The sequence below is a fragment of the Zosterops lateralis genome, assembly GCF_965231275.1.
Source record: "Zosterops lateralis genome assembly, chromosome: 2".
Classification (NCBI taxonomy): Eukaryota; Metazoa; Chordata; class Aves; order Passeriformes; family Zosteropidae; genus Zosterops; species Zosterops lateralis.
Window position 1 is genome coordinate 42,216,237 of NC_139763.1, and position 25,062 is coordinate 42,241,298.

Here is a 25,062-nt window from a genome sequence, read left to right on the forward strand (position 1 = left end):
TTAAATAAATATACAATAAACATAGTCTACACGGAAGGGGAGTGAATAGCTGAGGAGACTTGTGATGAGCCCCGGAACTACTCCAGCCTCCACACTGCTGGTCAGGAGCAATGCAGGATGATCCCTCCTGAGAGCTTGTGGGGGGTCTTGTAGATTGAGTTGGTGATCTCACTCTTCCGTCTATTGCACTGAGATCCTCCCTCCTGACCAACGAATCATAGCTGACGCAAACTGGCATCTGCTCCAGCAGAAAAGGTGAAGGCTGGCCAGGTGATGCCCTCTCGCACAGAAAATTTGGATTCTTCACAGCACAACTAACTTCAGTTTGGTCTTGTCAATACACACTTCTATTTTGCAGGCACTGAAACACAGGCAGTAGAATGAGCAGACGTAGTAACCTCAACTTTATTTAAAACAGATCTGCATAATGCACAAAAGCTCTGAGATGTTGTGCTCTGACCTCAACAGCGCTGCTCACCATGGTCAGAGGAGCAGTGCTGCCTTCAGGGGGACCCTGCTTCAGCTCTGTGCAGCAGTGAGGTGTCAGAAAGCCTGGAACTGCTGACGCTCTCCCTGAAAATTCCCCAGCTGCGTGGCAGCTTTTGGAAGGCACAAACCCATACCTCGTACACACTGGGACTATGGGGGCACTGGAGGAGTGTTTCTGTCCACTGCAGTCACCTAATGCAGACCCCATGTAGGGCACAGCACCTGTTCTGCTGATGTACACAAAAGCCCCATTTTGCGACAGAAAACTGATTTTTTTTTTTTTCTTTTTGGTGACAGAAAGCACATTTTAGAAGTATAGTTTTCAAGTTGGGATGCATGGATTGAAGACAACTAGAAGAAGGCTGGAAGCTATTTTTTCAAGATGAAGTTATGAAATCAAACTGATAGAATGGGTAAAAGTGTTGATAAGCATGAAAAAAGCAAGGTCTTATCAGCTGTTCTCCCAGGAGATTTAAGTTAGAAAGAAGAGAGAGACTTTTACATACTTGAACCACTCCTCAGGCATGATCAGAGGCAGAAAGTTTCAACACAGAGTACAGGTTCAGTATGAAGTTTTGTCCATTAGTCATACTTGAAGACTTCCCCCCTCCCCAAGATATGCTGAACCAAATTAACTGAATATTACTGCCATCATAGCGACGCACTGCTACAGGGTGCATTAATTATTTAGTAACACCAAACTGGTGAGCATTGGTCATTTGCTGAGACCTGGGCACCAGCTAAGAGACCCTTTGTACCACTTACCATGAGAAAGTTACACTTCATTGCTACAGTTACATTAATAGCAAAATTACAATTTATTTTCAAGTAACTGGATCCAATGCCAAGTTAAGAAGCTAATGTTACCTGTTGACTTCTGGGGCGATGTGGGAAAGATGTAAAAGACACCTTACGTTTTGTGCTTACACTAATGAACCACGATTTGTTGTGAGGTATATTTATAAAGTGAAAATAAGGTAAATGGTATCATAATATTGACCAAGTCAAGTCAGAAGAACTACAGGAAGTAAAACAGTACTTCTGAAAAATAAAACAAATGGAGTGCCTCTTCTGAAAGTCACATAGAGGTTTTTTTGCATAGATTAAAACTTTTATCACGACAGATCATAAACTGTAAAGTAGTACTTGTGTCTATCAGAAAATTCTATTTTATGTGTGAATTTTAAGTCTTATACATGAGGACAGATAGAACTCTTTTACTACATTATTGGAGACTTATCAAAAACAGGATGCTTTTTTCTTGAGAAGATGAAAAGTACAGAGATAAGCAGGGAAATAAAGACTGAAGTTTTAACCAATAATATTTTTGTGTGGTTATCAGAGGAATGTAATAATTAATCTTTTAATCATTCTGAAGATTGTGTGAAATCATAATATCTCATCTTTTCCAGCCTCAACCTGCCATTCTTGATCTGAATTACAAACAATAAGAGAGGAGATGATTTAATGAGCAACTTTGTCATGTTGCCATTTTGCCTTAGTCAAAGGCAAATATCTAGTTTTGCCTCTAAACTAAAATGGAACAGACTTCTGTTTCAACTACGCTCACAACTGAGGCAAAGATAAATGGAAAAATTAGGGCTGTTTTAAAGCTAGAACCAGTGTCTTCACATTTTCACAGAGACATCATCAAACACACACTGTTAAGAAGAAGCAAACACTGATATACTAGAAAATAAAATCCATTTTGTGAAGAAACACACATGTACGAAGTCTAAACTAAGCTAAATCCAAAAAGAAAAAAACTCACAATGGCAATAGGTATGTCCTTATTACGAAAGAAAAAAAAGTGTCAGTATGATTTAATCATACTCTATAAATAGGCACTTCAATAAAGTATATATTTACACTGGCTTTCTGAATGCTAGGGCATCACAAAGTAGAATGGCTTTATTACAATGGATGGAAGATGGCAACTACTTAGAATCCAGTGCCAACATGGATTATAACAAATCCAGTGAGTATTTTGTTTTTCAATTATTCATAGAAAATTTAATCCTGATTAAGTATCCTTGGGCAGGAATTCATGGGTAGTTGATGACTGAAACCAACATTTATTTGAAATGCTTCTGTTAATTTAATCTGTGTATATGGCTTAATTATGATTGAATCCTCAATGTAACAGAAATGAATTATATCAGGATTAAAATTCTAGTACCACATCACCCATTCCATTTTCTTTGCCTTTTTTTTGCTCCTTTAAAAGATGCAAGGCTGCTGTTTTAATTACCTTTATGTTGCTATGTATTCTAAGCCTCAAAAACTGTTTAGACCTTGATTACCGGATGAAATTTTTAGTTACATTTACTTTTTTTTTTAAAAAAAAAGAGGAAGATATAAACCCTATTTACATTCCCATTAGTATTTTAACCAGTATGAACATTAGATGCAAAAAAGGCTTTTCTTTTACACTCATGATAAAGGAAAGTTTCTTGCAGTCAGTTGTGAACATTTGACATATGTTTTCTAGATGATTCTCTCTCCTTTCTTTCCCCATCTTTTACATTGATACAAAAATGCATTTTCTCTAAAGCATGAAAATAAAAAACCCCTTGTACTCATCATTATGCATCACACCAATTTCACAACTGGCCTATTTTAAACTTGTTTGTGCATGTAGATGTTTTAAGAACTGCATTTTTTAAGACCTTCAAACCTAGTATTGACACAAAGTAAGGGCATTTTTCGTGTCCATGAATGGGAGAGAAAAGATTCATTGTACTCTTCTGTGATACAGCTCAGCACCACTTGTTAAACAATACCTATAAAACTCTTCAAATTATGGATTTTTACACTCCACAATACTTTTACCACATTAATCTAGGAATCTTGTCAAAGCAAAGGTCTGTGAAGTGCTTTGATATTATCACTTAGTTTTCCAGTGAAACCAACATATCATACAGTTGTGACAAAAATACCTGTATATTCAAGTCATTATTGCACATTTATTACATAATGTATTCTTCCTAAACATCTCAGAAGTGATGTCGATTTTTATGTCCAGAGGATACTGTTAGTGGCAACGTCACTGATGACAGTGAAGACACTTCCCAATATAGACTATGGGATAGAAAAAGTCTGTAGAGGATAACCATGGAGATGCACTGACAGAGGATAACACCCATGGTAATAATCTAGAGACAAGAAAAGAGAAAAAAGAAACAGTAAGTGAAAAAAACCCTCTCACTAAACAAGACACAATAAATTTCTATCAGCATAAGTGCTTGAGGTTTAACTTTAAGCCTTTTAATACTGCTGCAGTTACAAAAGATTTGAACATGCATTTTAAGTCCAGGAATCAGACTCTCACACCTGGGTGTTTTTAAATCAGTAGATAGCCCTAGGCAAGTCACATAACCCTTCTGGCAGTCTCTGTTCTGGGGAATTTTAGACTTGCAATTCACCACCCATGCAGTTTCACAAGCAGAGGTGATATTTAGGTATTCTATTCTTACAACAAACAAAGTGGGGAAAAAAAAAAGGCTTGGAAACACTGTGCACTAGCACAATCATGGAGCTGAGGATAGTAATTTATCACTCTCACTTAGCCAGATCTCTTTCACTTCAAGTCTCTTCATCTATAAAAGCTGTGTAAGGCTGTATTTATCAAATGCCTAAAGGTGTAGCTTGTTTCTGAGAAAGCACAAGTCTTCAGTTTGTGTACAAGCAGTTCTTTAAAATACATATTTTTCTTATAAATATGGTATTTATTGATTGTGCATCTTATTGTACTGAGGTGCATTTCAAGAAGCAAACACCACTCAATTATCATAGTGCAGGAACTGCAGCTGCACATAATGATTGAAGTTGCTCAAACTCAAGAGCAGAGCAATTGTAGTCTTCCTTTAGTAAGGTCAAAATACTGCAAAAATACTACTTTACTGAATCTACCTCTAGAGACTGTCCTGCCCTGAGGATGTTTTCATCAAGCAAAACAAAAAGTCTCTTCATTAGTAACTCTAGAGGAAATCAATTTTTTTTTCTGCCTAGATTTCCTTTTTTTTTTTTTTTGGTAAATCAAACTCAGTATTTATTATTTATATTTAATAAAATCTTTTTGTTTCCCTTACATATCCTCTACACAAATAAAAGCTCATTTTCTGAATTAATTTGCATACAAATGCACAGATGGTTATAAGCATAAAGAAAAGAAGCAAAGCCTATGCTGGAATGAGGTAGTCAATCACCTGAGAATAGTGGCGCACCTCATCTGAACACGGCAGGCTCCACACATGGGATGCTCCAGTTCCCAATACATTTAAGCAACCCAGAAACTCAGTGAATCCACCTTTTTTTTAAACTGTTTAGAGCTTACAAACCAAAACCAACATATTTGGACAGACTTCTTGATCTAAAGAATACAGTTCAGCTACAGGTTCCCTGACCTATTTAGCCACATAAAGCTTTTAAAGGATGAAGACTAAAAAGCAAACAACGAAAAAAAATTCCACTGATTTATCTTTCTACTCCCTTTGTTAAAAGAATCCCCAAGGTGTTTTTAATTAAAAGCAAACAAGCAAACAATAAAACAAAACACCCCCTCCACATTTTCCTTTGACTTAACAATCTCCCCCTCTCCCTCCCTTAACCTAGAAATGATTACCCTTAGATGATTTGAGCCCTGTATGTCTTTGTAAAATATGACTCACATTAGCATCAATGAGAGCTGTGTGACTAAGACTTTTCAAGTTGCTTTGGGGTCATAGGATTAACAGCCTAAGAGCATGAGTTTGCTAACAAACATTAAACATGAAGAACAACTACTATTCAAATTTCATCTCTTTTATCTTGCCTGTACATACCTTTTCTCTTTGATATTCTCTGAATATTACAGCAATGGTTGCAAGACATGGGTGGCACAGAAACCAGAGAATGCAGGCCTAAAAAACGATGAGTATAAGTTGTAAAATGACTACATGCCAGCTTAGAAGAAAGAGATGACAGTTACAGGAACTAAATTTACATTTCTGTCTATTTTATGAACCCATTGTTTAATTTTCAATCAACATAATGAAAACCACACAATGAAAGGTGGGATTTCTGTTTTAAAAAGCCCTATACTCCATGTCAAATTAAAATGCCTACTCAGAATATGATGACAGGCTGCAGTGTAATCGAATCAGACACTTCAACTTTTTTATGGAGGGAAAGAGTTTAGTGCTTCAGTCAACTGCATTCCACAATTATATTTACAGAAGAAGGGATCAGTTTGCGGGATGTAACCCATACTTTGGCAAAGGTGATGTAGAACTCCCTTTTCAGCGTGCTTCTCTCCACTGTGATAATCTGGTAGAGCCCAGCAGCCAGGGACAGAGCCAGGCAGACTCTGAGGCCAATGAGCAGCCCGCTCGCCAAGCCATGGTGCGAATGGTAGCTGTGGTGATTTGTATCTTCAAACTGCTCCCAAATTAACAAAAAGCTCTGAAAAAGAGCAACAGCAAAGTCAACTTAGAATAAACCAGGTTACACTAACTCTCAACTAACCTTTCCATCACAGATTAAGTTATCTGGTAATGCTTCACTCTGCTTGTTAGGAACTACCCTGGCTAAGCAAAAAAACCTAACAAACCCTAGTCTGAAATGCTTTTTGCCATGACCTATCACTCCAACTATAACTGGTAGGAACAGAGTCTCGCTTCTTGGATTCTGTAACTTTTAGAGGGAATGTAGCACCTTAGAATAAAAATCTGAAATAATCACCTGTATACTCGTCCTACTCTGCAGGAAGACCACTGAAATGATTTCACAGAGCTACAGGGAGGTGTCTCCTTTCACTTGTGATCCACAACCTGTAAAGCTTGTTTCAAAGGCAGGCGACTACGCCTTTTCTTTCAAAATCCTAACAGGATTCACTTTTCTTTTCAAAGATGGGGAAGTAAGAGGGTGGTGCTGCTGCCCCTTTTATACAATAGCCTTAAGGCTCAAGCATTCACCCAGGTTGAACTTGGATCTCCCACAATTCCCTTCTTTGCCTAAAGGATATCCAATTCACATCTCCCACCTCCTTGGAGAGTGCTGTAACTGCCAGGCTATAGGGTGTTCTTGGGTGGGCCACTCTCCACCCCTTCTATTGAAGCTGTGCCATTGTGGAGAAAAGAATTCAACATCAGCTAGGTCAAAAACTGTGAGTGAGCCTGACTCTGCAAGCACCTGGCTCAGAAACCTCCTAGGGTCTAGGAAAGGGAGTGCCACAGGTTCCAAATGCCATTCCAACATCTGGCTGAGCACTCTAGCCAACAGATAACTACACAAAAGATAGTAACTCCCTCCTCCCTCCTTAACTCCCAGCATTGTGTCCATCTGCTGTAGAATCTAATTTTCTGGGAGGACTGTGAGAAACAATATTGATATTCTCCGAGAAAAAACAGACTAACAAGTGCCTAGTTTCTGAATCTTGAAGAAGGCAGGCGCCAACCAGTTGCATTAAAAAATGTGTCTTGCTGAAGAACGCCTTCTCAAGACTTTGGGAAAGCTAACATTATAAATTAGAATACACAAAGTTTAGACTCTCAGAGCATCATGTAGCAGCTGAATGGCATTTTAGAACTTGAATATACACTGGAATCCAGTCCACCTACTGCACATATCTAACCTGCACTGAGGCTTCAGGTGCCTAATAAAGCAGGTTTTCTGAAGAAAGGTAGGCAAATTTGATTTATGAGTGTAGTAGCTCTGAAGACCTTCAGAAGCAGACATTGTATGGCTCAATTTAGAAATATAAATTAGTCAGATTCCTTTCTGAACACATTCAAAGGCTTTCTCACTACATAAAGACAAAAGGGTTACTAATATTACCTTTTAAAAAAATGTGTAATTCACCTGTGCCTTCCAGAGGTGGGTGGCCTCGATTCTCACCAGTTGAGTATTAGAATAATTTTTATTTGAATATCCTCAGAGTCCTCTCCCACTCTCCCCCTCCCTTACCTAGGGGGACACAGCCCTGTCATTTCACACCTGCTGTCACTTCAGTCACTCCTCAACCACCTGGATGGAACGATGGGGGAGGAACAGATGTAAAGTATGTGCATCTTCAACGTCACTGATTACTAGCACACAATCTGACCAACAAGCTTCAAATGTTCCCACCATAATGCCCAGAAAAAGACTAATTTCAAGTAAACATCTTCAAATGATCAAGTTACTTGACTGAGAATTCTGTCAAAGAGTATGACTGAAGACAGACTAAACTGCTCCTGAATCCCTGAGATGCAGCACAGTGTTTGGTAATGCTGTGTCTACTGCACTAGTTTTGGCATGAAATTGATGAATTCCTATCACAGAAGTTATTTCAGTCCAGTTAGAACATGTTCAGACAACAAACAAGGGTTCTACCAGTTACAGAATCGCTGCAGTCTTGTGAGCATTTTCCCTTTTGATATTTACATCTGGGAACAGCCAAAATATTTAACTTCCCAGACTGTACATATTCTGCTTGAGAAAGTAAAAGACCCCATGACTCAAGCAAGCATCTGGGGAGAAGCCATATGGGCTGATGGAGGCAGAACTGTGGTACTGCTCTAAGAAGAAAATATCACTGGGATCCACCTCACCTTTAAAACCAGAGCTCATGAAGGCCTAAATTTTCCTTAGTCTACACCAAGAGTAATAGCAAAGAAGGAAATCACTTTCATGGGAAGATGACAAGAGCTGGAATAAAGGAATCATGAGAACAAAGCCCAAATCCACACAGAATAATAGTGTCTGACAGCAGAGTGTGTTCTCGACCAGCCCTTTAAAGAGTGTAAACAACACAACACCAGTTGATCAAAGGCTTTGTATGGTGACAGGAATGTGAGATCACAGAAGTCCAGTTTCCTCCAGCTTCACTAGATTATTCCAAAATAAGCAGAAGGCAGATGCATTAGAGGCAGAGATGGAATTGTCAGTGCAACAGTGTAAACTTAGACAAAGTAAATGTGTCATTGTCCTTACTATGAGCTGGAGCTGTTCTCACTCACCTGGGAAAAGCAGGATCCTATAAAAGAGAAATCTCTGCTATTGAGTGTTTCTAGGTAAAAATGGATTAGACAATCTGCTCTCAGTGAAGAAGAACTTTCATAGACAAGCATGATGTTGAAGTTAAAATCTCTTTAGTTGTGAAATATATATTAAAAAAACCAACCTCAAATTTGAGAAATCAAGGTCAAGGAACCCTAAAGTCCCTTACCTTGACCACAGAAAGGCAAGTATCAACTCACTTAGCTGCAATATCAGGAACAAACTTGAAAACACCAGACATCAACCTGCTGAAGTAGACAGAGACATCTTCTGCTGGCAGTGAGCAGAACTGTTTGAGCTCTGAGAAGAAATCGGGGGGGACAATTCTAATTGCTATCCAGAAGAACAACTGTGCGTAGGCTTTGGATGAACTGGATGAGAGAGGAAGCTAAAGAGCTGACTCACACTATGCTATGTCCAACATTAACATCACAACTGCCTCTTTGTAAGAGGAAACAGAATGACCATCTCCTTGTTTACATAATACACTGTTCAAAATGCCTGACTTTACCTGTATATAATCCTGACCTATCCTGGCTCACAGTGGACACCAACCACTGTCCAGTACTGGCCTCCCTCTTCAAATACTAGAGGAATGACAGCCAAGGATATCATCCTGATGTTCCAGACATACAAGCTGAACCTCCACATCCATACGAAGAAGAACCAGACACTCTTCCTTTATGTCATGAGGAAACAATTACAGTAGAACTCCTCCTTCCCTTCACGATGCCAACACTGACTTTATGACAAGCCAAGATAACTTATCAATCTCCAGCAAAGACAGGTTCTCATGGGACAGATCCCCTTGCCTGAGAGGCAAGGGGAAGGGGGAAGCAAAAGGGAAATTAGAATGAGCAGCAAGGCAAACTAGCTGTTTCTAACCAGATCTAGTACTCAGTTATCTGATGTCACACAATGCCAGTACAGCAAAAAATGGTTTAGATCTAAGGTCAGAGGTAGAGCTCATTCTGAGCACTCCTGAGAACCCCTGTGTAGGGTGATGTATAAGGCAGTAAGATTCTATGCCACTTTAATCAGGTTCAGAGCAATCAGCTATCTTCCCAGAATCATTGCCTCTAGTCTGGTCAGCCCTGAAAGCTCAAACTTCTCAGGTCTATGTGATGTGATGTGATGCCATCAATAAAGTTCTGTACAAGGTTTGTGCTTCAGCAGCAGAAAGCAGAATTTTTAATGAATGCACAGCAGCCTGGGAATCTTTTGTTCTGTGGCTGAAATAAAGAACAAGTTAAGGCAAAGGGAGATGCTAAATGGCAGACTTGTCCCTCCTTTGAGATGTTACCTCTTTGCAGCTGCAAAGACCACAAGACATTTGCTGACTAGGAGGCTGTGTCAACCCAACACTGAAGGTAACCCATAAATATAGCCCAGGAAATTGCTAGTGCTTCTGAAAGAACAAAAAAAATTATAGCATCAGTACAAAGAGGAGAAAAACCCCTGAAAATTTGCTGAGTAATTTGAACTACTAGTAGGCAAATAGACTCAGCTTGCCAGTCAAAACTGCATTTATGTTGAAGAATAACATGCTTTCTCAGGGTGTCCATTTTCTTGACTTCCCTGAAGATGAGAACAGGTACAGGAGAATGTCAATAAAACTAACATGGTGCAATCTCTATCTGCTACATTAGGTTAATGCACATAATGCACATTTCCAGCAGCCTCCACAGCAAGTCCTCAGAACATCACTGATTATCCACATGAAGTCTGTCCAATCTCTGGCATAGGAGGAAGCTGGTTCTCCCATAAGAATCTCTGGGAAAGATCAGAACAGGAAGAAGGTTATTCTATGTTTTTAGCCATTAAAAGGGCCCACTGATTGACATGGGTGTTTGACCTGCTGTAAACAATCTTGACAGACCAGTGAACAACTGAATCAATCCAGAGATGAACTCTTGAACTCACCACCTTTGATAGAGCTGATACAGTCTAAATCCTGTTTCCCTGAGCCCAACAGCTGCACTCTGTAATAAGGAGAACCAATTTGACAGAAGGTGTATTTTGCACGTACTGAACCATGAGATGGAAAATACCCTCTTCTGAAGGGATACTCTTCGTGTGAGGGAAATTTTGCTGGAGACAGTAGATACTGACATGGGAGTGCAAAACCACTTAGGTGAATGACATATTCCAATATCCATATTGTGCTCCTACAAGACTCCTGCTGAACCTGATATTCCCAATGGTACCAGGAGATGTGGTAGAACTGTGCCTTAGATAGACAACTTTGTGCTAACGCTCCAGTGCTGCTCCAAGAGCCAAAAGATGCGCAATGGACCCATCTTGGGGGAACTAGCTCATATGTATGATGCCTGCCCCACTTTTACCATAAGTAACAACCAAAATAAGATCAAGCTGATTATACTGAGTGTCTTTTCTATGTATAGTAAAAGGAAATAACAATGAAAAACTTTCCAGTCTCAAGCAGCAGAGTACACCCATACATATGCACAAGTGCAGAGGCATAAATGAAATTAAATACTTTAGAAGTCTTCTTTACTACCAGCATGTAAAATTTCTAGTGCTGGATAGGTTCATTCCACCTTACTTTGACACCCATCTTTAAATTTCAACAGTCCCATTGACCTTAACAGCCTTTGGTTTATAATCTTAATTAGCAAGAAATGCCAGCTCCCAGCTATTCTTAATGTTCTAGAAGTCCACTTAGTTAGTTTAGAAGCAGCACTAATTACAGATACTACCCAAATAGCACAAAAATCTTCAGTATAATCTCTTCCTCATTACTGTCTCCAGTTTTTCCCTGCTCTTCTCTTTCTCAATGGTTTTCAGATTCTCTTGTCTTTATGATGTGATTTAAAAAAATTTGTTTACAAAAGGCACCACCAGGGTTGAATAATTTTCATTACAATTTACTTTTAAGTTACTGGTTTACTTAACTTTCTAATTTATACTAATGGAAAATATTTGAATGAAATTATGTGTCAGACCATTTGTATATTTGCAAGACCAATCCTGCACATGAACCTTTCAAGAATTCCCTTCCTTATATTGATTGAAAGGACCATTAGACATTCTGTTTGAGTGCTTGCAAAAGGAGGGCACTGATGATTTCCTTTTTTTCATGACAAAGACTTTGTCACAGCAGCTTTTCTTGTCTTTCCTCCCATGCTGCTGGTTGTCAACCTGCATAATGTAGTTCACAATGCCTCAGTTGTACTGATTACAACTATTTATACGACCACATTACAAATCAGATCAATAAAATGACAGTGCAAAAAATATTTTTTTTTTAAAACTTTTTTTTCAGTCTAGGTTGTTCCACTAATCTGGTTCACAGTATAATGCCACAAACAATTGGCACAATCAGGAGTTTGGAAAACTGTGGGAACTTCTTAAGTGGTTTTACTGCTAGACAAAAACATACTGTGGAGCTACATCTTAAATTGTTAAAGTAAAGACAAGGTGGTGTTACCTATTAGACATACTGGGTGCACATTATGCTGTGGGCTTTTTTCCAGTCTTGATACTCCCTCCCTCACAGAATTAAAATATTGAAATTATTTGGTTCACAGTTCTGTCATACTTAATAGCAGCTGTATACTTCAGTCTAAGAATGAATATGAAATACAAACCTGTGTAACAACAACTACTACAGCAATGCCAGTAGATGCTGGACTGGAATCCCACTGAAGAGGTCTGCCATGAGATTTCTTCATTCTGCCTATTGTCCAACCCATACACAGACTCAACAATAAATACAGCATTTGTATCTGTGAGACTATGTCGCACCCTATTGAAAACAAAAGAAAAATTAATACAATTACATCAAAAATAAAGTTTTGGTTTTTTTCCTACATCAAAGAGAAATGTTCTATAGACCCACAAATGAAGGATGGATGCTTATGCCTCTGTATCACCTTTTCATTTTGATGAGTCAGATTAGATGAGATTGCTTTGCCACAACATGTGGCTATTTTGTGGAGTTTTCAGTGACCAAACAGATCACTATCAGCTTTCCTGCAGTTATGCTGCAGTTCTGCAAGAACATGGGCACAGTGCCACATCTTTCCACATCCCACTCTTGTGTCAGAGCAGTCTGGGCTCAGGAGTCCATCTGCATAAATAGACTTATAAATGCTAAAGAACTAAAATCATATGTATGTTAATCATAGTGCAAATATGCAACATGATGAAATGAACTCCTTTCTTTGCTCTGAAGAACTTTTGTTCAAAAATCAGATAGTTACATTGTACTTTGAATTAACTGCACTTTGTCTTGAGGATGTAGTAGCTTCTAGAAGAAAGCACAAATATTTAGGACAAATTCCACTCTGAGATACTTACAGGGGAAAATATAATGAATAACTCTGACATAAACATCATTTAGATCAACAACTTGTCTGTATTTCATTTTATTAAATGCCAAGTACCTTTGCTTCATTTTGCTATGTCCATTTTCACCTCTGTTTGGGAACAACTAACACATACTCCATAAAGTTATTTTCTTAATCAGTGTCTCAAACTTGTGTTTGAAGCTGCATCAGAATAAAGAAAACTTTAAGCTAGAATATATTAAAGCCTTTATTTGTAGCCTTGCTGCAGCACTACTGACAGTAGAAAAACCTGAAGATTTCTTTCTCGGTGATTGTTGGCTTTAGACCTGGTAAATTTTTGACTTAATGAACAATTTTAAAGTTGGTGTTGGGATCTGACTCACTGTACTGGTGCAGCAGAGATGTAAAAGAAAAATTGATTCTTACACTACGTAAATTGTAAATTTGGTTCAGAAACTAGAGATTGGGCACTACGTGCAGCAATATTTTCCTTTTTGCTACATTAATATTTTAGTTCAAATAAATTAGTTCCTTATTTGTAATTTTCACATACACTATCAGGTACAAGAAGAGTATTTCTGTCACAAAAAAGCAAAGCTCTACTTTTATACAACTGGACTGTACTAAAAAAGATAAATACCACATTTACTAAAAATACTGGTACAGAAAATGTTGCCACTGTACAGAAATTAATATGAATACAAGAGAAGTGAGACAAGATCATTAACAGTATTTCCCTGACACTCAGCAGTTCTAGCAAAATAAGGGTATAAAACAGACTTCAAAATGTAATTCCTGTGATATGCTTGGTATTCTCAGAGTTTATATGCTTTAATGCTTCTTAAAGTATTAAGACGCCTTTGCTGTTTAAGATCTGTCAAGAGCTTTTAGTAAATACAAACTTGATCATTCTTTAATAAAATCAACCAGCACTGATTTTGGGCAAAAAAATGATAATGGAAATATTTTCCAATGCTACCTTATCGAGAGACAGTATCCACTAGAAAAAGAATTGTTACATGAACCAAAGGCATGCTAAACCAGTGTCACAAATTCAAACTAGAAAAATGACTGAATAATTCTGTGTGTTCTGGGGAGCATTTTCTTTTCTGTCATTCCTTAAGATAACCTGCCCTATAAGGCATAGCCAGACATCATCTTTCAATCATATCATGGATATAGATACTGCTCTGCTTCAGTGTGGTAACAATTCAAGTGGATTCCCACATAAATTCGTTTAAGACAAAGATCCACAAGCAGCTTTAATCTTTGACATCTCATACGCTTTGCCAGAAAGGAGCAAGGGTGAGAAAAATTTTAAAGATTACAATAATCCCACAATCATCAGGGTCAGTGTAAAATCACGTTACTAAGCTGATACCATAATTGTCTGATTTCATCTTTTTTGACTATTCAACAGACATAATAATAGTCTTTGACTTTTCACATTTTATTCTTACAAAAAGTTAAAAGGACACTTGCAACGCTTCTGAGTGCCAGCACTATTTGTGTGATTTACGTGATTAGTTTAGGTGGTTAACTAGACTGAGGATCAGCTCTTTAGACGTGGTAAAGACTAAATCACACTAGGAAAAGAATTGCTTGAGATAGTATCTGAAAAGGTTTTTAGAAAGATATTCTGGCCATGCTGCGATTAATAGAAATTTTAACATTTATTTTGAATTCAGATTTATATTGCCATATAGGAAAAAGGGTACCATCTTCCCCTTCAAATTATACTACTTGCCATCAGCCATTTCTCAGAATGGTAATTCTTTCACTGTAATTCACAGAAGCTTTCCACATTTATATTGCTTCTGCTCTTTTACTGTTTACTAACTTCAGAGACAGTTAGAAAGGAAAAAGTTTTGTTTTGAATTTCTTAAATTCAGCTACTGATTAAAAAATAATATTCATTATAATCTTTGCTTATCTAAATAAAACTGGGGTGTTTTTTTTACTACAATACATATGCAAAAAGAAATCTAACATGAAGCTATTCTCTCTGAAGTTCTGGCTGGATAGTTAACACTGAGGTGGAGTTATGACTACCTCCATATTCTCCATTTTAATCATTTCATGAGATGAGAAGGAATGTTTAATAACACTGTTGCTGGAGTGGCTGCAAGGAGCTGCCAGCTCAAATGGTTAAAACAAGAAAGTGGCAATTATTGTGGTGCCAGGTGCCATCAAGAGGCAGATAATTCCAACTGCAGCCTTCTGAATGAACCCTACAAAGGGAAATATTTCCTGTATAGACTATTACTCCTCAGCACTATCACACTAATGCAGTACTACTTTCTTAGGGTGCTTCAAGCCAGTCAAAAGGAAATGTATTTGCTTGGAATGACCCTCCAATTCTTCAAATGTGAACTGCAGGGAAAAAAAACCCAAAGTACCCAAGAACAATGGTGAGTGAAGAATGGAACAAGATTAAGTTAGTGCAGTTTGGAAAGGTATGCTACAGGAATTTAGTTCCAGTGACAACTTAGAATATCTATACAGAGCAGAGAAAAATGCATTGTTAGCATCAAATCTTCACAGAAGTATTTTTTGCATCATGCTGATCATAAAGTTTGTGCTGTAAAATACTTTTCCATCTAATAATTGTTTAATTTGTTAGTGAAATGACAAATTCTATGAAATATGATTATTTCCTAAAAAGCTTGGCTTTCTAGATCTAACTCCACAAAATTCTTCACAGCATTGGAAGACCTGCTCAGGTGATAGTCATGTGTTTGTAGCAAGGAATCTTGAGACAAGAAAAATCCTTTGAAAAATCCTAAACAATATCACAAACATATAACTTCAAATACAGTTATTGTAAACACATAAAACAATTTATTTTTTCTGGTGGAGCAATTTTTAGTATTTTATATTAAAAATTCAATTATGCGATCCAAGATCATAGCATAGTCCAGCAACAGCATTTGCTAATGTATTATACAGATTCATGGGTAGGAATATGTAAGAAACAGGAGACAGGCATACTCACATTCTGCCAGACTTCCCATATAAGGAGCTCCTATCCCATCTCTAGAATAACTGAAAACAGAATAAAATGATTGTATTTTTAAGCAGGTGTGTCTTAAATGGGTGTTCTCTCTCACAAGTATATTTAGGCAATGATGCAGTTCAAAAGTCAGTCCTTTATTTTGCCACAATCCCTCCCAGGCAAATCATGTTCTGATCTTTACAACACACTGTTCTTCAAATCTCAAGACTGAAAGCAGAAAAGGAGCAAAGGTACCTTGAGAAATGCAGGTAGTTGGCAAAAGCTGAACCAGCCTGCAACAGTAATGCAATTGTCAACACCTTTAATACACCATGCATAGGTCCACGCTTCCTAATTGTTTGCCACAGGGATTGTGCATATATGCAAGCAGTTATGAAGTATGCTAGGACAAGCAGGAAAAAGAACTCATGTAATCCTGTGGGGAAAAAAAAATACAGCTTAGTTTTACAAAGAAACATTGCTACTAGCAGCAAATAACTAAAAAAACAACCAGCGGGGGCTTTTTGATAGAATCATTGGGAAATACTTAGCAACCGTTACCCAAAAGTGGTAGTACACATAAAATGTCTAACTCCTAGTCGATTTTATCCAAGAAAATTGGTGAATTTTATCAGAGAACCGATTATTATTTGATCTGGCAAAGTATTTTTAATCAGCAATACCTTTTCTGAGCAGAAAGGTTTGCAGCAATTACCAGACTAGTATAAAGTGATGCATAGTTTCTTGATACACACTAAACTATTGTAGCTCATTTTATCAGTCAGAAATATATTTATTAAAAGACTCATTTTTAGCTCTTTTTGCTTATTTGCTTCATTCTGTAAAGGCACAATCGGAGGTGAAAGAACTCCAAAAAGGCTTCTATTTAATTTTTTTAACCACTAGGTGTCACCCTTCCTCTACATAAAGTGACTCAAGAAGCACAGTTGATCAAGTCCAAAAACTTACAGATGAAGAAAAGTAGCACAGAAAACAGTAATTAGTTCTTAGCATGCATTCTTTTTGCACTTGTCTAAAAAAAAACCCCAAACAAACAAACAAACAAAACCCCCCAAAACCCAAAAAACAAACCAAACCAAACCAAAAAAACACCATTTTTTTTTAGATTATTTATAAAACAGAAATCCTTTAACTTTCAGTCTGGCAGTAGTCTGGTAAAACGCTCCCCCTTAAGACCTGGATCCTGGAAATCTTTTCTATTGTCTGTAAGCTTTGCAACCCATCAGGAGCTCCCAAAGGGTCAAAGTCAGTGAGATATAAGCAAAACCAAACAATTCTCACAAGGTAAACAAACATTTCTCACAGAAAACTTGTTTTCTTTCTCCAACCTTCTGTGAAATTTAGTTGTGCCCATAGAATCAGATTCCAAAAAAACACTTTTTCTCCAGCAGTAAAATAACTCTGGTAAAAGCTTCAAGCCAGGCTCCACCCAGAGATTGGGAAGAGCAAGCAAACACATTTCAATATTTGTGCTGAAAAACATTGGAACTGGATGAGTTCTGAATAGTAGCTAGCATTAGAGTTTCTGTGACTGAAATTAAGGACTTTGGACATATACACAGGAAAACGAGAGAAAAAGAGCATAAGGTAATAGAGAGTTTTAAAAATTCCAGGCCACTGCTCCTCTTGTACACCAACACATAACCATGATCTATCATGAGAAAAGTATGTGGTTTAGATCAAATCTTTCTTTCTGCTTCATAAGATACTGAAGTTGGTGAGGACTTAGTAGATAAAGGTTATTTCTCACCATGATGAGTGAGAATCCTTGGAAAACTCTTTAGGAAACTCAACTGGCTTTTAACTCAACATTTATGATAGAACACTCCTTCCAACCATAGACAGAATGTAGATTATTGGTTTAAGACCAAAAGGGGTTAGGAGAAAGCTGCACTGAAAACCAACTATAAAAAATACAATTTTCAACCTGTCACCTCTAAGTTTCCTGACTTTCAAGGAATCTAGTTGATAGACAAAGTAAAACATTATCTGAAATATCTTACTTCAAAGCTGTTCAACATGCTACCTTTTCAGCTGCCCTTAGAAACCCTAGATTCTAGTAACATCATGTCTCATGTAGAAGACCTCTACCATATAAAATAAGATTACTTGCCAGGGATCAGAAGTCAGGCCCTCACATCTCTGAAGGCACATCTTAATCACAAAGTGACAGCCTCAAGTTCTTTCCCATGCTTTCCTTATTATTATTTTAATTTTTGACATGTCCCGTGCCAGGCCACAGCCTAAAGTAATTCAAGTGAAGGAAGACCTAACTAAAACCTTCTGCAACTATGTAATTTTTAGTTGCCTGCATGAAATAAGCAAGAAATTAAGTTGGCTCTTCTCTCTGATACCCTCTCATTCCAAGCTTCTATGGAAAAATGGGAAAGATTATTTCCTAGAGATGCATTAAAAATTGAATTAAAAAAGAAGGAGAATGAGAGAGATTAAATGCTCCTCAGCTCTTTGAAAGCAGACCAGTGCATGTAGCTTCAGATTCATGGCAACAAGGCAGGTTTTAAATCTGTATCAACAGAGGTGTTCCTCTGCAACTCTGAAAGACATGGCATGTACAGCTCACTTTGCTTCCTACTTGTTAGAGCTAAATACATACATCCAGCACATTTACACACCTCCTTACTCAGCACGTAAGTTCTGCTTCCAAGTGCTCAGTCTTGCTACAAAATTAATACAGAACTGAGATGCCTCTGTAAGGGGTCTCTACATGACTTCAGTGGGCCATATGATGCCCCTTGATTTAGCAATTACTCCTTCAGCTATTACACCTCTTTGAGAGTAAATAAATTAACCTAGAATTCATTTCTGAAGACCAAATTTATCAAATAAAAATGGACAATTTTGTAGAACTTAAGAAGTTAAAGAGAGAGGTTAAGTCTGATTATGAGCCTTGAAATCCAGATTAATAATGTTACTTTCTTGCAGATTCTGCTAAATATTTCAGTGGATATTTTCTTCCTTTCAAAAACTAAGCTGCCTTTGTTCCCTCTATATTCTCTTGAGAGCACGAGTGACAGCAGGGCATTTGATCAGAGCACAGCAATTAGGCTCATCTATGGTGTATTCAGGTTCCCTCTGTACAGGAAGGCAGACTAAGCCTACAGGGCCCTTCCCTCACAACAGACCCAGGTGAGTGATGTGCTGATGAAGCCTCCCAGAGAGTGATGCTACTCACTGCAACCAAGAATACATCAGGCTGGATTGTCCAAAGCATACAATTTTATGTAGGCATTTCTTTAGCTGCGGTCTTGAGGTTTTTTTTCAGATGTTTAAAGATTTAAATTTACATTTCTTAATTATAACAAAATCAGGCCTGACAAGCCTAATCTACAGCCTGTGACTAAGACACTTAAAAAGATCTAGACACTGAACTGAAATAGTACTGACAAAATGTTTTATCATGCATGTACTCTTGTTGCACAGAATCAAGTTTCACATAGCTAAGGAATTTCACTAATAAATTAAAATCAGGTATTAAGTTCACTTTTAAGTGGAAGATTACAATTTCAACCTGTTCAAAATACCTATCAGCCAACAACTGTAACACTGACTTTCCTTGTGAATCTGCACTTCTAGTTAGGCAAATTTTGCAAAGTCAGTCTAGGGATACAAAAGGATTTTTCTGTGATGACAGAAAATAAACTCAAGTTTACTCTTTGTACAGAAACAGAATATGAAATATAAGAGGCTCTGCTATCCATTCCCCACACTCTTCTAAGCACAGTAAGTACTGATTTGAGTAATCAGATCCTTAACTTACAAATCTAATTTTAAGAAAAAAAATCTTACCAGATTCCCCTGCGCTAAAGTGATCTAATGGATTCCCTTCTGCATCTGGGTTTAGTAAGACCATTTCAAACTGAATATCCTCGGATTCAGAATAATTCTCCTCGCAGGTAAACTTGTCTACATAAAACACATACCATGTTTCCGGATAAGGAATCTGGGACACTGTCAGATTTTGCTCTGTGTGGTTCACAGTCACTTTGGAAAGAAACAAAACAAAACAAAAAAAACAAAAATAGGAGTAAATACTTGATTAGTTTGGTTTTAGAAAACACATCTTTGAATGAAGATAAAACTTAAATCCACAGCATCATATACAGGTTATAAACCATACACAGTAGAAAACAGACTGAGCTTTCAAAGCTATCCATAACACCAGAGACCAGATCTCCAGCTTTTGCTTCAAGTAGCTGCAGACAAGGGTTGGTGAGGACACTGCATTCCACCTTTCAGTTCTGCTGGGAGGGCTCCCTCCTTCCAGAAGCCAGAAAATACAAATTATCTCCTTTGCTTAGCACATTTCCATCCTCTAGTTCAGTACTGACAGGATTAGCTCTTCTGTACTACCCACCAGGTGCTTCTGCAGCATAACAGATACCTTTGTGAAATTTATTTTACTGTTTTCAAAGAGATTTAAAACACCAAACAGGAACAGCTGCATGTGAGCTCAGTAAACAACAGCATGCATACTTTAAAGGTGCAAATCAGTATTATTTCACAGGATCTTTCCCAAACTGTAACATACTGAATTTCAATTGACAGTTAAGAGCTGGAACCATGTGTAATCAAACTGCATATTTAAAACCAGATTACATTTAAAAACAACTATGCAAGATACATGTTTCATCTGCTTGCTATCTTACCACTGTTTTTGCCTAAAAAAAAAAAAAGTTAACCAAGCACAGTCTTTTCAAAACAAATCTTGATGCAAATGAAACCTGCAGCTCTCTGTTTGGCTGAAACTGCAAGAAATGCAAGCATTGTCACATTGACTACTGAACTTGAGTGCTAATTGGCTCAATCATTTCTCTGCAGAAGAAATAACAATAACAGAATAATTCACCTTAACAGGTGAAGATGATAATGGCTTAGGATGAAGAAAAACTTCATTAAAAACCCACAAAACATGGGGATTTTTTTTGTGAAAGGCCTTTCTAAGTAAAAGACCTGCAAACATACAAAGTCATTTTCGCTAAATACTTTGTAGACAAAATTTAGAACAAATTTCTAACTTGAAGCCTACCTGTGAAAAAATTCTATGTAATTCAAATAAATGTGGTTCAACTACAAGAAGTTATTTTCTCTTCTCTTATAGTATGAACTGAACATTAAAATCCAGAGAGAATTGTACTGTATGTGTCTTTGCAGAAGCTGTCATGAGGTACAGATTTGGACAACACACAAACCAGTATTTCATATGGTGTTTAGTCCAAACTAAAGGCAAACTGCAGCTGACAGAGTGGCTTCACTCCCCACGTCACCTCTCAGCTGAGTTCTGACACTGTTATTTGCACCAAGAGTAATGATCACACAGAGTGTGTTCAATCAGCGTCCTCTCAGATCTATAAGCTGACTCAGAGGTAGAAAAGCAACTGATTTTGCCCAAGACCATCCAAGAGATTGTGGTCATACAACTCCTAACGGAGCAGAAAAGAGAAAACTGTCCCCTGCTGGGACAGTCAGAAATGACAGACCAACTGCCAGTTATTCCAGCAGCACTTCTGTGCAGCTCTGATGAAGTGTAAGGAAACCACATCCCTAGAAGTGATATTTGTGTAAAGTTTCATTATGACAAATGTTACAGGAGATCAATCTGTTATTGGGATTCTGACTGCACAAAGGAAATGCATTTAAAAGAAAAGCTGTAGTCACTTAAAACACATTTGAATGAAGGTTCTAATACTAATCTGACTTCTTAAAGGAAAATTTATGCTTTAAGTACCATTACACTCAACAAATGGTACAAAAATTATTTCAGTCTGTCTTCTAGTTACATAACTCCAAGCTTCAGTGTTTTACTGCTCTTTCACATTTAGATGGGTACTCAAGTTAAGCTTTATCCTGATTAGCTCATCTTTGATGCTGTATTAAAAATTTTCTAACATGTTTTGTACATCAAAGCATGGCAGATTTGTGCTATCATGAAAATACAATTTTATTTTTCTTTCCTTTGCAGTGAAAAATGCCATTTCCATGGAACTGAAGAACAGGAGCCTCCTGACAAGTGAGAAATGTTCCTTTGTAAACATGAAACAAAAAGACAATCTACATAATCTATATTGGTATAACTCTTACCTCAAATATTTAAGACAGCTGAATGTGAAATTGTGACAAATATTAAGTTATAAAAGTAAAGGATGAAATAGTGTTAAGCTACAATAGAGGCAAGTTATAAAGTAAGGCAGAACGATGGAGATTAATTTTTGCAGAAGAAAGACTTATGAGGTAGTGAAAGAAGGCTTACAGATACAAAATTACCCTTTGACTTTGTACTTGGGCTACACACTCCCACCTTACAAGTATTTGCTTCAAAATTTAGAGGCAACTGCAGCAGGTTCCATCGCTTTACCTCTAATTTGTTTTTCATTCTACTATAATGAAAGTCACAACTCAAACAAGTTACACGTTTGACTGTCCCAAACACTCAGATTCTTTAGTTCTTCAGTTTCTTAGTACAATGGTATTCTTTGTAAATTCTCTCACACACCCAAGATAATCTATTTTATGAAAAACTCGAGATTAAAAAAAAAAAAAAGAAAAAAAAAAGAGACATTTACTCCAAGCAGAGGTAAAAAAAAATCTCTGTACTGAATGACTAAATGAAAAGTTCAGCCAGGTATGTACCCTTTCTGAGTTATGAACATATGAAAGCATGAACTGGAACTGGTCATAAAGTTTGGCTGTTTTCGCTAAAGCCATTGCTTGTCATGGATTTCATTTTCCAGCAGCACATCAAATTGCAACTTGCAAACAAAGTCTTCTGAAGTGATACAAATAAAGAAATTTTATTTCGTTGTAGTATTTTTAATTGCAGAAGGCCAAAGTCCTAGATAATGCAAAGCCCAAATTCACTGAAATGAATATTCTAAACACACAGATAACATAATCCTAAATACACCAGTCACTCTGTAAGGAGAAAAAAAAGCAGTAACTCACTTGTCAGTTGAGCTTTAGAGAACTTCTCTGTACAGCTGTGATCTTGGGCACTGCTCTCCAGCTTCTGCCATTCCTGTGCTTGAAAGAGATGAAGTCTAGCTGCTTTTGCCACAGCTACTGCTAAATTCTTGATTCTGACACACACAACAGCATGGTCACCTTGATATTAAAAAAAAAAAAAAAATCAACTATTTTGTCTTGATGTCAGTTACAAAAAAATGATAGTGTGGCACAGATTTTTTTTTTATAAGTAGCTGCAATACAGCTTTGCATTATCCTTATTTTCTTACCACTACTTCTTAGTGAAAGTATTTATGGTCTTTCAAAACCAATTTTTAGGTCTCTCATTAAGAAACCAGTGAATGCACAGTTCTCTGTGATGGTACTTAAACAAACCTTCACCACAGCCCAAGTGTTGTTAACCTTCTCTACTACAGCCTTCCCTCCCTCCTCTTTTAAAAAAGACTTCCAGATAACGTTTTTTTCCCTTCCTCCCTCCCACTCCAAATTTTATTGTTTTCAATTAAAGGCAGTGCCTCAATAGTCTCAATAACCAGTTCCAAGTCTAGTATTTTATGACCTCTGTGGCATGACTATGAGCATCACAGGACAGCTCTTAAGTCTAACTCAGCAAGAAGTTATGTGAATGGACTTTCACATTATGAATGGATTAGAGATAAAATACTTAATTATAGATGACACATGTCAAATTGATGCAAAGCAAATCAAACTTTTAAAGTGTTCTCTAACGTGTCAGTCTACCTGTAGAACTGTAGTATGGCAGAACAGCCTGGATTCGAAGGGATTTGAAAGACCACCTAGTCTGCAACCCCCCTGCTGTGGACAGTCTTTTCTCAGATTTAAACAGTGCACTTTTTTTCCCCTCTGATCTATTTAGAGCACTTCTACAATTAACTTGTAGGACAGTGATAATGAACTGTTTTCATAAACTACGACAACCCTATCTATCATTTCTCATTCCGTGCTGGAAGGTCATGCTCCAACCCTGTTTTGCTAATGCCACGTTTCCCTGCATCCCGTTAGATTGTGAATCACTCCACAGAACTGTTCTGCCATGAAGCTCAATGGGAGAGAAAACCAGCCTAAGCTCCCGAAATGCTGAGCACAGAGGAAAAGCAGGCTGAGCACACAGCCGTGCCGGACGTGGCACTTGTCATGATCACACACATCTCTTTCTGTGAAGCAAAACTTCTCTGGCGAGTACAGCGGGCCGCTGCTAGGGGTCTCTTTCAGCAGGATGGTAGCCAGGAATTATTACAAGCAAGGAGTTAGTAACACGGGAAAGAAAAGCCATTGGGAATATCCAGGTGAGAGTTTGACATCCTGACGCGCGGTGTCACCAAGATCACACAGCGACAGGGCACTGCTGCCCTTTGGTGGAATTCCAGGAGGAAGGAGCGATGGGTGTCGCAGTGAGGACGCCTCTGCTGGCCCGGCACCGGCCCGGGAGTGTCCGCATGGGGCTGCGGGACCCGGGGAGAGCACGGCCGGCCAGAGCGGGGCCGCCGCCAGCTCCTGCCCCCCGCCCCGGCCCCCCGGACAGCAGATGGGATGGGATCGGGTGCGCGTCCCGGCGGAGGAGGGGAGAGAACCGGGAAAAGCGGGAAGGAGAGTGCGATGGAAGGACGGAGAGCTGCGGGCTGACCCCGTTCCCCACCCGCGGCCCCTCCGCCCGCCAGCGGCGCCCCCGCGGCTCCTCACGGCGGCCCCTGCCCCCGGCTCCGCTCCAGGGCAGCGCAGCCGCTCTCCCGCTCTCTGCCCTCGGGGCACCCACCGTGGAACTGGAAGCGTGCCACGGGCCGCCACGGCTCCTGGCGGGCGGCGGCGCTGGCGAAGCCGCCCCGCAGGGTCTTTCCCGCGGCGAGGCCCCAGCAGCAGCCGCCGGCGGCGGCGCCGAGCAGCCACAGCAGCGGCCACGGCATGGCCGGACCCGCCGGACCCGGGGCCTCCCGCCGCCCCCCCGCGCTGCCCCCGTCACGTGACGGCCCCGCCGCGCTGGGCGCGAGCGGGAGGGCGGGCGCGGCGAGAGAGCCAATGAGAGAGCGCGCCCGCCCTCGGGGGCGTGACCGAGCGCACAGGCCCCGCCCCTGCGGCAACGTGTCCCGTTGCTGGGTCCGGCCGTAAGTTGGGAGACCCAGAGTCGTAAAAGAGACGGCTATCGGCCGCCGCTGAACGCGGTGGAGAAACGTTGGCTCTTTTCACACGCCGCGCCCCCCACGCTGTCGGTTGCCTCCGAGACGGTGA

The 25,062-nt window shown here is 38.9% G+C and overlaps 1 protein-coding gene across 1 annotated transcript; it reads right to left on the reverse strand.

Moving 5' to 3' along the window:
* Positions 1–1,288: 1,288 nt before the first annotated feature.
* Positions 1,289–24,756, reverse strand: GPR180 (G protein-coupled receptor 180). Its single transcript, XM_083854803.1, has 9 exons — positions 24,593–24,756; positions 22,798–22,956; positions 19,645–19,839; positions 16,072–16,252; positions 15,817–15,866; positions 12,120–12,277; positions 5,740–5,931; positions 5,313–5,390; positions 1,289–3,644 (listed from the first exon to the last, which is right to left on the reverse strand). Exons 1-9 carry the CDS (start codon positions 24,738–24,740, stop codon positions 3,486–3,488), a joined length of 1,320 nt encoding a protein of 439 aa, XP_083710929.1. The 5' UTR covers positions 24,741–24,756; the 3' UTR covers positions 1,289–3,485.
* Positions 24,757–25,062: the final 306 nt, after the last annotated feature.

What these genes read in the sequence shown, in the direction of transcription:
- GPR180 (XM_083854803.1), bottom strand. Translation starts at nt 24,740, where the DNA reads ATGCCGTGGCCGCTGCTGTGGCTGCTCGGCGCCGCCGCCGGCGGCTGC. An exon ending in GGCACGCTTCCAGTTCCACG is followed by an intron (nt 22,957 to 24,592) that starts GTGGGTGCCCCG and finishes TTTAATATCAAG; the next exon opens with GTGACCATGCTGTTGTGTGT. An exon ending in TATGGGAAGTCTGGCAGAAT is followed by an intron (nt 12,278 to 15,816) that starts GTGAGTATGCCT and finishes TGTTTTCAATAG; the next exon opens with GGTGCGACATAGTCTCACAG.